The 14,060-nt window shown below is 46.9% G+C and overlaps 2 protein-coding genes across 3 annotated transcripts in view; one reads left to right on the top strand and one right to left on the bottom strand.

Annotated features, from left to right (window-relative positions):
* The window catches only part of EPAS1 (endothelial PAS domain protein 1), an 84,562-nt gene that overhangs the window by 58,550 nt on the left and 11,952 nt on the right, over positions 1-14,060 (top strand). For both annotated transcript variants that reach the window (XM_086701162.1, XM_086701163.1), the window contains exons 5-7: positions 2,491-2,609; positions 2,704-2,909; positions 11,677-11,783. In XM_086701162.1, coding sequence (XP_086557288.1) covers positions 2,491-2,609; positions 2,704-2,909; positions 11,677-11,783 — 432 coding nt within the window. The remainder of the gene's footprint in view (positions 1-2,490; positions 2,610-2,703; positions 2,910-11,676; positions 11,784-14,060) is intronic.
* The window catches only part of ATP6V1E2 (ATPase H+ transporting V1 subunit E2), a 147,175-nt gene continuing 140,802 nt past the window's right edge, over positions 7,688-14,060 (bottom strand). Inside the window, exon 4 of the transcript XR_015249236.1 lies at positions 7,688-8,071. The gene's annotated coding sequence lies outside the window, so the exon portion shown is untranslated. The remainder of the gene's footprint in view (positions 8,072-14,060) is intronic.

Genomic DNA, 14,060 nt, shown 5'->3' with positions numbered 1-14,060 from the left:
CCATCCCCTGTAACATCTCTTACCTGTCACGGCCATGGGGTGTGTGCTTGGCCAGCCTGAATGACAGAGGCAGTGGCACCAAGCCTGCAGGGTTGGGCTTCTGTTCCTGCACACACTGCAGAAACAGGTGCTTCCCAGGCCCACCTCCACCCTTGCTACAGTCGGAGCCCGCAAAGTGTGGAATTATAACCCCCTCCCCCGCTAAAGTTCTCACCCAGCCCCTGCGCTCTCCCACCTGAGGGCCTCGGGCCACCTGGCTCCTAGAGTGCACAGGCTGGAGAGCACTCCACAGGCCGTTCAGTGCCTTATCTGTGCTGCTGAAAGATCTTGTCTGCTTCTCTGAGGAAGGGGCTACCAGACTTTCTGAATCTCTTTCTAAGGCAGGTGTTGGGAGCCTGGGAAAATGGAAAAGTCTCTTGTTCTGGACTCCAGAAACTCTTCAGCCCTTAGGTTCTCAGTCGGAGCTCAGCCACTGCCCTAGTCTCAGTCTGACCGTGAGACCTGAGCCAGGCCACTCCATTGCTCTGTTCCTCAGAGCCTCTGCTTTCAGACTGATGGCATTGGACCAGGCAAAGTCTAGGCGGGACCTTCTGCTCGCAAGTACCATGATTCATAGCATGATTCTACTCTATTTATCTGAGTAGAACTTTAGGTCGCTTGGTCCATGTGTCAAGGACTTGGGATCAAACTGTATGAATCAGCAAATCCTCATTGAAGGTGCCGGCCTGCGTGGACTCACAATCTGGAAGCAAAGGGTTAGAGTGAACACCGAGAAGGAGATAAGGCCATGAGGCAGATTGTGGAAGGCTTTGAAGGCCAGGTAGAGGGCCTCGAACTTTATCCTGTAATCAGAGGGGAGCTTTTGAAAGTTTTTGAGCAGGGGTGGGGTAATCTGATTGGAGCTATGTTTAGAAAGATTAATTAAATGGCAGAATGGGGAGAATCTAGAGGTTAGCAAAGTTAGGAGGCCACAATAGTAACCTATGCCACAGCCACAAATGAGTCCCTCCAGTCCACTTATCAACAGCACCTGAACTGATCCTAATAGTGGATCCAGGCCCCAGGATAGAAGAATATCTCATGATATGTAGACCCCACTGATGAAAATGAAAATTGTAGGGATCATCATTAAGTTTTGGGAGAGATGATTTTTTTTTTTTAAATTTTTTTTTTTTCAACGTTTATTTATTTTTGGGACAGAGAGAGACAGAGCATGAACGGGGGAGGGGCAGAGAGAGAGGGAGACACAGAATCGGAAACAGGCTCCAGGCTCTGAGCCATCAGCCCAGAGCCTGACGCGGGGCTCGAACTCATGCACCGCGAGATCGTGACCTGGCTGAAGTCGGACGCTTAACCGACTGCGCCACCCAGGCGCCCCGAGAGATGATTTTATAATCGTGTTGAAGGAATGTTCTCTCTTAAAAAAAAAAAAAAAAAAAAAAAAGAGATTGACTTTTGTTCTCTTATTTCATGAGCTAAACAGCTCCTAGGGAAGTTTAAGATAGATTCAGAGATGCCAAAATTCATTTGATACAGCCCTTTGAGGATACATCAGTCCGATATATCATGGCCCTCTAGAGGTTTATGGAGGGCTGTGACTATTTGGGAAAAAAAGGCTCTGGATTGTTCTGTGATGCTGGGCAGGGGAGCAGGAGTGCACCCAGGAAGGTCCAAGAGGTGGTGGTGGTGGAGGCAGAATTTAGGCACTGACGAGGGGGACTCAGCTGGCACTCACCACATTCATCACTGTTCTGTGGAAAGTGGGAAAAGTTCTGAGTGGGCAGGCATCTGAAGACTATCAGAAAGGAGGCTGTGGTGTTTGTCGTGGCGATTTATTTAATTCTGGCTGAGAAAGGATATGATCCATGTTGAGTTAATCTTCAAAGTGAACTTGCTCACTAAACCCAGGAGGCTTGGACCAGAGCCCTGACACATGTCGCTTTAGGGAGAAAGCTGATGGCTTGGTATCCTGAATGCAGCTACCGCAGGTTGAAAATAGGACCCTGGAGGGATCAAATTACTGAGGGCCAGGGATGAGGAAAAAACGGGGGTGTCTGAGGGACATTTCTAATCTGAGAGGTTTATCCCTTTGAGGAGACTGGGTCTCACCCAGACCGTCCCTTGGAATTCCTTCTACGGGACATGGGCCTGACTCAGGAGAGGCATGCCAAGATCATGGCTACTGGTCACCCCTTGCCTCGCAACCCTGAAGTGAGCACTGACTATGTACTAGGTGCAGTGGGAAACAAAACAGTGGAACAGCCTTCAGGAGCTTCTACTCCAGGTGGAGAGACCAGCCGGAGATGAGACAATGTTAGTCCGTGGGCCAATATGGTACTGAGCGTTCATGGCAGGCCACAGGTGCTAAGGGAGCAGATCCTCGGGAAGCACGCACGATACATTGCCCAGAAAAACTGCATCAGGGCCCCTCTTCTGAATATAAGCATGAAACTAAAAGTCAACTGGGTCCCTCTGCTCGCCCCCATCCAGGCTCTGGTTTTGGGAAGAAAGGCAAAGACATGTCCACAGAGCGGGACTTCTTCATGAGGATGAAGTGCACTGTCACCAACAGAGGCCGGACCGTCAACCTCAAGTCAGCCACCTGGAAGGTAGGACGACAGCAGGCCTGGGCTGGAGTCCCCCACCCCGACCCCCGTGTGTGCCACTGGCCCCGCAGCTGATCCCCCTGTGGCTGGTCTCCAGGTCTTGCACTGCACCGGCCAGGTGAAGGTCTACAACAGCTGCCCCCCTCACAGTAGTCTGTGCAGCTTCAAGGAGCCCCTGCTCTCCTGCCTCATCATCATGTGCGAACCCATCCAGCACCCATCCCACATGGACATCCCCCTGGACAGCAAGACCTTCCTGAGCCGCCACAGCATGGACATGAAGTTCACCTACTGTGACGACAGGTGGGGGCCCCGGAGCGTGTGTGCCGTGGCAGGGCTGTGTCTCACCTGCACGGGCGTGCGTGTGTGGCTGTGCCTGTGGGAAAGGTGTGGGTCTGGGGCGGGAACGTTGCATTGCCGGGTACAAGTCTGTGGGCGTGTGTCACTGTTTCATCCCATCAGTGCGGCTGAGGGGCTCTGGGTACCCTATTTGGTGGTTCCCCGTTGATGCGGTATCAGGGGCCGAAGGCAGAGCCATTCTGCTCTGTGGCCCCGTTGTCCTTGTTGAGTGTGTACATAGTCCTCCACATATGTGTCAGGCTCCTGAGCAAATTTCCAGGAGTCTCATTCCCAGGAGACCAGGGTCTAGAGATCTCCATCAGCACTCCCAATTCAGAGACCAGCCAGGAGCTTCGGGGTCTGAAACTGCTCCATGGCTGCAAGCCTTCCACCTGTTCTCTTCCATTAATGTGCTCTTTCCTCAGCCTTTGTTCCTTCTGTGTCGCCTCCATCCCAGCTACTGTCCAGGCTAATTTCAAACACTTTTTGATGAAGGAAGCTAAGCTAGACTCTAACCCCCCAAACCAGGCCCCACTGACAGCTCTCCTATGGGAGAGTGACGTGCTTCAGAGTGTCGGCTCTGGCGGGATGGCCCGGGTTCAAGTCCAATAGGAAATGTTCAGTGTGAGCTGTTATTCTCATGCTAAATTGTTCTTTATTATAAGTTGTTGAAAGAGTGCCTAAGACTGCATATGTCCCTTCTTAGAATTGGTCTCCACTCGAGGCACAATTGAAGGACTTTTGTGAAAGGGTCCTTGAGTCATTCCTGGCCCCCTGTTCTGACCACCATGGCACCAGGACCCAGGCAGCAGCTAATTCTCTAAGTAGTAAGAAGTACTCTAACCTCATAGGGAGAAAATGCACATATGAAGACTTTTGTCCTAGAACTCTGACACAGTCGACGTTGATTACCGTGGTTAATAGTGTCATAATTGTGATCGGGATGAAGATTGGAGATAAAGGTTGTCCCAAAGGCAGGCATTGGAGAAATCCATGTTGTGTGTAAGGGGTCATCTGTCAGATGAAGCCTTTGCATTCAAAGGAACATTCTTGGCAGAAGACACAGATCTATAACGTAGACTCTCCAGATGACATGGGAATTCCCACTGCGTGGCCCACATGTCTGGCTCCAGGATGGGGTGGTGCTCTGGATGCCTTAGCCATACAGCCCGGAGCAGCCGCTGTTGTGCCTGGGACTCTGCAAGCTGCATGTAGCCCCTGTGAGTGAAGCCATCCCTCATGTGACCCCACAAGCTCTGGGAAAACCCTGCAGTCCGAGAAAATAACTCAGCATCTCTAGTTAATAGAAGACAGGGATTTTTTAAGCTTAAGACTTTGATCCTTGTTAAAGTGAAGAAAAAAATCCTCTGGAAAGAGTAATCTGAGGTTGTCCTCCTTTCATTACCTTATTTGAATGGGTCTCAGGTCATTTCCTGAAAGCAGCTTTGCTTTGGATAAAAGAAGAGGGGACACACGTAGCAGGAATTGGCCTAACAGTGGTCGAGGAGGGAGCGGACACAGAGAAGAGAGAGATCCCTGGTGCCGGCTGCTTAGTCTGGCTCAGGGCTTACAGGCAGAGTCGATACTGGCTTGAAGGAACCTGTGATTTAGGGCTTTGTGACTCAGAGTGTGGAGGGTGATAGTGCTTCTAAGTTCTGCTGGACACATTGCATTTTCAGCAAAATCTTGCCTTTCAATAAACCTAATTACATGGCCCGAACTCTGAGTTCAGTGGGCTGGAGGGATGAATACAGAGGTGCTTTACGTATACAGAATGCTGTGCCTCACGGAAGTTGTGTTTAACCGATTAGCAGATTAGTTAACAAGGGCACAGACATGGCTTAGACGGTTTATAAAGTGACTATTTTAAGTCCTTAATCCTTAAGTGCTATTTCTCTATTGCTTTGATGAGAACTGGAGTTTTTTGGGTTTGGTAGCTTGTTTTGTTTTCGCTCTTTCATTAGAATGGGGAATGGTGTACATGAACACACATGTACACAGACACTCTCTCTTCCTCTCTCTCTCTCTCTCTCTCTCTCTCTCTCTCTCTCTCTCACTCTCTCACTCTGCCTCCTTAATACCCTTCCGAGATCAATGTTTCAAAAACCAACACTTACATATGATAGCTAATGGGGCGGGGGACTGCTTTCCATTTCCCATTTAATCTAGGAATTCACTAGATTTGATGACATCTAACTACATTGAGGGGCTGTGATTTCCCACCCAGGGGACTACTTTACCATAAGGAAAACTGAAAGAGTCTGATGAAAATATAAGGCAATTGGAATCCACAAAATCACTTTTTAAAGAGGGCTGAGTACTTTTTCTTCCGTGTATAGAAACCACAGACTGATGATAATCAAAAAAAAAAAAAAAAAAAAAAAAAAGGGTGTTGGAGAAGAAATAAAGGGAGAAGGGAGAGGGGAGAGAAATAAAGCAGAAAGAAGAGAGAAAATCAGGCTGTAATCTCACATTTAACTCTTGGGTTCCCACAATCCATGGAATCCAGGCAACGGGGTTCTGAGGCAGCCACAGCTGAATAAAGGAAAACAGCTCAGAATGCGCTGGTCCCGTGCCTCATCGTAAAGGGTTAGAGGACTGTTATTAGGTCTCGCATGAATCATCTAAAAAGTAAACATTTTACAAAGTAAATTCTGTGACACTTCATGTCAGTTACATTTGCGTATATGTGGTTGACTGCTCCTGACAAGGGGAGCACCATGGTGGCAAGGTTAAGGAAGGATGTCCTGACTATCACTGTGACCGATGATCTGTCTCCATTTAGGACTCCCACAGAGCCATTCTACTCCGTTTCCTAAAATACTGAGCAACCAGTGAGCCAGCTGTTATTTACTGAGCATGTGCTGTGTATCTAGCCCTGTGCTGGAGACTATTCTAGCAATTAAGTAAAAGAAATGGCTCCTGATCTCCAAGAGTTTAGATATTGAGACACCAGCAGCTTAATGAACTGCAGTAGATGGCACAAAATAGAGCATTCCGTTCACTGAAAAGGGAGATAGAGGTTATTCACAAATAGTTTAACTCTAAAATGGGGTGGTTCTTAAATTCATGTGGAGGTGCCACCTAGTGGTGACAGGGAGTAACTGTGAAGGGAGCCAGGCATCCAGGGAGAGGGCCAACTCTAATTCACATAATCCTACCGTGATTTGTGTGTGAGTGTTCCTGTCTCTGAGAAATAAATTATAAAAGCAGATTGTGGGTAGGCTCCATATCAATAGGGAGAATACGGTATCAGAGTAACAGTGAAAATTTCAGATTAACAAAGAGGATCCTGTAGTCTACAGTTAAAGAATTTGAAGGCAACCCTGTTTTGCCATTGGATTAAGGCAACATGAGGCATAATTGGGTAAGTTAAGATGTCTGTGTTTCAAATTCTGTGGGTCAAATTTATGACGAATTCTCTTTATACACAGAAGAGGGGGGCACCTGGGTAGCTCAGTCAGTTGAGCGTTCGACTTTGGCTCAGGTCATGATCTCATGATTCGTGAGTTCAAGCCCCGCATTGGGAGGGCTGCTGTCAGCACAGAGCCCTCTTTGAATCCTCTGTCCCCCTTTCTCTGCCCTTCCCTTGCTCTTGCATGCACTCTCTCTCTCTCTAAAATAAATAAGCATTAAAAAAAGTCTGGAATAATAAAAATAATAGTAGTGAGAGAAGAATTGGGGATCATAAAGAGAATGTCAGTGAAGAAAACTATAAAGAGCCATGAGTCATGAAATACATACACATCAAAATACTTGGGAGGCAGGAGTATTGAAATCTGAGAATAAAATACATTAATTTTAGGCAAATTAATAGTAAAAGATTATATACTTTCATTGCATCATGAGATACACTTAATAAATTATGGTACTTTTTTTAGAGGGTAGGTGGCATTTGAAAACTCAGAGTGGCCTTTCAAATTAATACATGTAGTTTTTTAGTACCATACCTAGTGTATTCTAAATATTTTTGCAGCCCTACACATTATTAGCCTTTCTGCTCACATCTAATAGAAGAGGGTGTAGTGACTTTCTTTAAATCTTTGAATTAGAAGAAGTTTTAAGTGCTCTCCTTGGCATCTATGTCTCCTCCAAATGACAGTGTCCTGAAATCAGCCAGAGTTTGAACGTACATATGAGAAATGCTTATATATTATCCTGCCTGGTCTGCTTGAGATAGTCCCCTGGAAGAGACAGGTCTACAAATTCTCTTCGCAATATATTTTGAAGTTGAATCAACGTGCTAATTCAAAGATTATTTCTTCTACACGATCTGCTCCTCTCTTGCGACAATTCAAGGCAGATTTCTTCTTACTGCTTGGGGGTCCCAAGGTAACCAAAGGCAGCTGTGGCATTTGGTGGTACTCAGAGCAAGGTCAGTCCGGGACTGAGCTAGGGCGGTCTTCCTGGGTATAAAGTCACCACACCCGTTGCACATCACACCAACAAGATGAAAACTGATTGTCCCTTAACTACAGAGCTGTTTGTATAGATTTCACAAGGCCACATAATATTTGAGGAAAACACAAAGCTTAAGGACTACTGTTTAAAGCAAACAAAATCTGGGTAAAAGTATATTAAAACAGAAGACATTGAAATCTGAGTCTGTGAGCAGTCTGGCTATTATTAAGGAAATGAAGTTCCAAAGCTTCTAAGCCCATTGTAGAAACCAAACTGAGGTGAATCAGGTTGTTGCTGGAGACAGGCCACGGCCAGAAAGGGTGGAAGGAAAAAAAACAGACTTCAACAGAAGTATGGTTTATTAGCACATGCATTCTTTGGAAAACAAATACGTGGTTTACAGAGTCCTTAAAACTTGTATCCTCTTGAATAGTTTAAAATACCCTCTAAACAGCTTGTTTACATGACGAATTGACTTAGCAAACCCTTTACCCGCCTAGGAAGCAGAGGTAAAAGCCATGGCCAGACCTTGTTTGACTCCAGGCAGTGGTGTCTAGAGTCAGGGAGCTTGCTGCCATGTCCCGTGTGCACGTGTGCTTAGCGGTGTCACCTGGAGGAGGAGCGAGTCACCTTAGGCCTTTTGCTCAGGGTTTCCGCTGCCCACTGAGGCAATGGCATGGATACTGTAGGCAAGAGAGGCACAGGTAATCCATGTTGAAAAGAACCTGTGGGCATTTACAGGTAAAGAATAGTTGAAGGACAATGAGTAACTGTCATTTTACATTATGAAGACCTATCTGATTCTGAATCCCAAATCCAGGCGGTCTGACCCACATCTTAACTTGGCATAACACTTCAGAATCTAGTGACCTTTTTTCCTCTGTATTTTCCGTTTTCTTTCTGCCTTCTATCTCTGCCTCCTGTGGCTGCCCATCTGTGTCTATCTCTCTCTCTCTGTACCTCACCCTTGATCTGTTTCTTCTACTTTATTGTTAAAGAGTGAGCTCTACTCTTCTCATTTCTGAAATCTGGTAAATTAGGCCCTTTTACATTTCCCTCTTCTCTAACACAGAATAGCCCTACTGAGTTGACTTTTTAAATTTATGGGTGACCCCAGACTGATTTTTTTTTTCCAGTGAGTCAGGGCCCTTAATTAGAAAAAAAGAAAGAAAAAAATAGTTTTCCCTAACCCTGATGAAGAGAGCAGATGAAAGCGTTATCACAGCCCAGCTCCACAGGCTTCTCTGGGACCCGGGGAAATTAGCAGCGAAGGCCCTTCTGTGCTGTCGTAGCTGACCCTATAAACAAGCTGGGTTCATTAACCTCCCCACTGGCGTCTGCGTGCCTGCAGATGGAGGGGAATGACCATTAGCTTGAAGTTGGGGTTTCCTGGCTTTGTGAAGTTTGACAACTCGAATGTTCTTCAATTGTGTTTGGGGTATGTGTATTTCCCAGTTTTTATAGTAGTCTGTTTAAAGGAATGAAGAAGGAGACATTAAATATTTATTTTAGTTGACAAGATAAATGAAGGCCACTCCTGGGAAGTTAGCTGGCAATTCTGAAATCTAGGTTTGTTTGTCTCCTTCCAAAATATGCCCATTGTGTGCCTTTGAATGCATGGTAAAGTAATTAGATTTTTTAAATGTTTTATTATGAGGCTGATTATCATAAACATTTACTTTGAACATTTTAAAGATTCTAATCTTGAAAGAAAATTTAATTTCTTCAGGGAGTGGTATCCTATCTTTTCCAGGATGGCCTCATTTTTGAGGGTCTCTAGAAAATGCTAGCCCTGTCCAGAAACAGAAGCAATTTATCTGGCAAACCGGCAAGCCTGTTAATGGCCGGTCCACTGTCAGCAGGGCCCACTGGTATAATTCCTATTCCCAGGCTTACGCTCAAAAGCCCCAGATCCAACAAGAAAGTTATTTGGTTGTAGGGAAGGAAGGAAAGGCCAGCACTGTTCTGCTGTCTCCGTGTTCTCCCCCAGGCTTTACCTCGCTAAGGTGCTGTTGGGCACCACCCCCAGGATCAGGCTGCCAAGGAACATGTCTGTTGCCGATGAGTTTAAAGGCCTCTCTGCTCCTGGCCAAGTGAGGGGACAGATCCTCCTGGTGGGAGAGCAGCTGGCTGGCACAAGTGAACTGCTGAAAATCTTTCTGAAGAAGTCTCCATTGGGGCTGAATCAGCTGAGGCCTAAGCTGCTCAGCCCCTTTGGGCTGCTTCTTGTCTAACCAAGCATTTAACCCCAAAGTCTCACCTAGGCAGAGAATTTTTCTCTTCTCTGACCACACCAGCCACAGCTTCCAGAATGAAGAAAGGATGTATTGAATATCACGAAGGGTTCTGCTGAGAAGTGTGTGTGTGTGTGTGTGTGTGTGTGTGTGTGTGTGTGTACTCACTGACATGCCTTGAGACAAGTTACTCATGTTCTGGGAGAAAAAGTCGAGTTTTATTGCCCAGATCCCTTAGCAGTGCTGGAGGAGACAGGGCTCTTGTTGTACTTTAGGTCCTAAGACAGAATCAATCCACTGGTCAGTCACTCAAGTATTTATCAAGTGTCCATTGGAGGGAAGGCCAAAGGAGAAAGTGGTCCCTAAGTTCAGGGGTTGGCAGCCTAGGATGTGGATAATTCTCTGTGATGTTATATCCACCTGCTAGGACTCCATGAGAAGGAGACATGGGTGAGGGGTGGGGGAATTAGGGTTCCGTGGCTAGGGCCAGGCCTTGAGCTGGCCTTGCAGTCATCAGGGCCTGGAGAAGAGGGGGAAGGAGAAAGCGTCAAGGCTCTGCAGCAAGAATGGGTTTTCTGGGTGTGGGGCACTTTGAGGAGAGCTATCTGCCAGGGCACAGCGTGTAAGACACGCTGCAGGTTAGTTGAAAATCAAATTGCTGGGGAAGTCGGGGACCAGATTCCAGGGGGTCTTTGAAGTTAGGCAGAGTATATTTACTCTTGATCATGGTGATGATAGTGGTTGACAATACAGAAAGCTGTCAGTGCTTAAATAGGGGAGTGACAAGATGGAAATAATATTTCAGGGTGATTTGCTCTGGAAGACACGTGCAAAGGCCCTTTGGAGCGGGGAGAGAATAGGGACAGGAAATCAGGGGGCCCTTGCGTCTACTCTCTGCTTGTGCTTTCTCCCCTGTTATTAATTTCCAAAATGGATCGATGACAGGGCTTTACTCAGAAGTCATGCGTTCTGAAATAGAGCTCGTAATCATAAGAACATAGCCCCACTTCTGACTTGTGGTAGGCCAGGTAAACAAGACAATGAGCCCATTAGGAAAGCTGTGAGATAAGAAAGACAAGAAATAATACTTAGGTATGATGTGGGAAAGCGGCTAATCTGGTGGTTCTTGGGCAGGTCTTCTTGATTTCAATGGTTCTGGTACAGAGCAAAGAGTCCTAAGAGTGTTACATGACCCTTCACAGTTCTCCACATTTGTCTACTCTCTGCCCACTTTCCGTCAAACCCAGACACCTTACAGGGTGAAGGCAGGGACGCTTGGGACAGCCGAGCCCTGTCATTTCAGAGCCGCCCCTTTATCAGAGTATAATGAGGAGACACTTTTCCACCACCTTACTTTTATATTTCTTCCCCTCAGCACTTCCCACCTGCCCCCTTCCCTTGAAGTAGGGAGGGGCAGGTTAAAGTTCCATGGAAGGCAAGCCTGATGTCCAAGAGGTACCCGAAGTCACCAGGCAGGGCCTAAGGAAAAGCACTCAGAGAAGTGAATATCAGACACACACGGGGATCTCCTGCCCACTCTCCTCCTCAGTCACGACCTAACACACAGACGAAGGCCGACTCTGTGCTTTTTCCCAACTTGACACCACATCGTCTTCACTTGTGTTTATATCACCCTGTACTAGCATAAGCTTGAGCTGGCGATCGGATCCCTAGTTTTCATTCTTGGTCTGTCCCTGGATGCTTGTGTGGGCATCAAGCAAATTGTCTGCTCTCCCTGGATCTCTGCTCCCTCGCCTGCAGAAATCGGGAGGTGGAGGGTGGGAGAGCCCCATCCAGTGGTTGTTGGAGACTAGGTGTACGTGTATATTGGGGCTGGGGGATAGGAATCCTGACCTCCCAAACATGAGTCCGGGAAGGGCAGGAAGAGCGGAGGTTGGGTGGAGCCACAGTTGCAGGTGGACCACATGTTTTGTTTTGTTTTTTAACTTGGATGAATGGTGTGACCAGGAAGCCTGGAGTGTTTTCATCAGAATGCGTGCATTTGATTTACCTTCTGGATTTAGCTCCTTGAGCCTCCGCCCACATTCTTGCAGTGTCTCTTCCCACGTGATTTTTTTTTTTTTTTTTTAATTCAGAATCACAGAACTGATTGGTTACCACCCTGAGGAGCTGCTCGGCCGCTCAGCCTACGAGTTCTACCATGCCCTGGACTCAGAGAACATGACCAAAAGTCACCAGAACCGTAAGTTCCTGGAGTGCCCTATGTGGCTCCCTTGTATCTGTGGAATATGGCCTTGAGTGAGGTGTGACCAGTGAGATAAGACCTGCTTACCTCCTTCACAGACCTCACATCTTCTGTGGCAGACGAGCCCCGTGCCCTCAGGATGGTCAGAAACTGAGGCTGCCACCAGCCCAGATGACAACTTCACACAAATTAGGAAGAGGGCACACACCCTTCCTCAGGGGGGACACACCCATGCCAAGGCACACAGCTTGGCGAGTGGAAGGAAGGCAGGCTGAATCTCAGTCCCCACGGGCCACCTCCACCCAACACCCACATGCAGTCAGCAGTCTGTACAACCCTGTGGGACAGCTCTGTAGAGAGCAGTACGAGACAACACACAGTCAACTGGGTTGTATGCTATAGAAGGAAGTCCACATGTCCTGAGAAGAGGAGCCCTGGGAGAGTTCAGGAAAAGGAGAGGACGGAGCACTTGAGTTGCACCTTGAAGGATGGGGGAGGATGGGGCTACATGGGTGAAAGTCATAGGGCACAACTTAAAAGATGTGTTGAGGTAGGCTGTGGTTCTCCCAAGAGATCTTGCTGGATCAGAGAAGTCAGTTGGAGGCTATCCCAGGCATACTAGTGATGGCATATGGACACTGTGCTTTGCCCCTTGAACGAAAACCTGAATTCTAAAAGAGATTCTGGAACAGGACTGTCCAATAGAACTTTCTGCAGTGGAACTGTTCTATACCTGCATAGTCCATATGAAATGTCTAGTGCACCTGAGGAACTGAATTTTTTGTTTAATTTAATTAAATTTAAATAGCCACACCTGGCTAGTAGCTACCGTATGGGACAGGGCAACTCTAATGTATTCACTTAGCCATTTTCCTAATTCAGACATCCTATTTGCAGGTGATCCAAGACAACTTCCTTAAATCCATACAGCCCGTCAACACGCAAGGACTCTGGGCCTATAACCCTATATTGCCCCACTGGGGGACAGAGAAATTTATGGGATTACTCCCCGACTTAAGGGATCTCATTTCTGAAGGAAAAGGAGGGTTGTGGGCTCTGTGGGAGCAAGGTGGCTCTTACCTTTAGCCTCAATATCTAGCACAGTGTTTGGCAAAATGCAGGCACTGAGTGATAAACCCAAGGGCAAAACACATATTTGGGAAAGAATGCTTCAAAATAAGTGGTGATAGTGGTGCAGACCAAGGTGCCGAGAGGATCATAGGAGGATTAAAAATGGGTAAGGTAAGTCTAACAAGATTCCCCGTGGCCTTGCTGCTCTTGGGCCTCCAGGATTAGCTGTGGCTTGGGGTGGCAGTGAAGAAAATGGCGGTGCTGCTGTGTGTCCATTGTTCTTAAATCCATTGTCTGTCCTAAGGCTAGGCCAGCTGAGTTCAGAGCAGCTAACAGATTAGCAACCCCTATAAGCTGTACGTGAGCACAGTTAATATTCTCTTATGGAGTGGGATCTTCTCTTTCTAATTGGTCTCTCTGCTTATTCCTCATGGCTTTGGGGTTTGAGCTGACAGTGCAGAAGGGCCCCTGAGGATATCTCAGAGAAGTTTCTCACTCTGCTCTCTGGCAAAAAAACCAACCAGCCCAACCAACCTAGATTCAGTCCCACTTAGAGACCCAGAGATGGGTGCCCGTGGATGTGACCCAGCCCTAGCCCGCCCCAGCTTTGAAATTGTAGGATGTGGTTCCAGCCTTCATGGTAGGATTCCCCATGCTTTTCTGTTACATGATGGTTCTTGCTCCCAAAGTTATCCCAACAATGCGACTCAGGGACCTGGGCTCTGGCCCAGCTCTGGCCCAGGGCCTGGCTTTCTGGGCCTTTGCTCCTTTAGATGTAAAATTGGGGAAAAGTCCAGCTTTTTTTTTTTTTTTTTTTTTATGAGCCAAGGGTGAAGTCAATTCAGGGTTCTACAAGTAGACTAGAAGGTACTAGAAGGTTCTGGGAATTCCTGGAGGACAGTATTGTACTTTGTCTTCTGGGGTGGGAAAGTGGAGGTAACTACTATCAAAGGGAACAAAAATGATGACTTCTCACAAGGCATATAAAAAAGATTTTTTCTTTCTTCTTAGAAAATCCTGGATCCTTAAAACAGAGCTGGGGTAAAAATTTGTCATATCAGTTTCCTGCTGACTCCAGGGAAAATATGGTGCTTTTTATTGAATCTGTATATTTAAGCATTAGGCACACTTAAAGGTAATTCATGACCCAAATAGAAATCACAGGCTCCCTTCTTCTCCTGATGAAGCCAAGTGAAGCTGCTC

The sequence above is a fragment of the Puma concolor genome, chromosome A3 (assembly GCF_028749965.1).
Source record: "Puma concolor isolate L17-30 chromosome A3, mPumCon1.1.hap2, whole genome shotgun sequence".
Taxonomy (NCBI): domain Eukaryota; kingdom Metazoa; phylum Chordata; class Mammalia; order Carnivora; family Felidae; genus Puma; species Puma concolor.
Note: the sequence above shows the minus strand (reverse complement) of the source record. Positions and strands in the feature narration are given on the sequence as shown.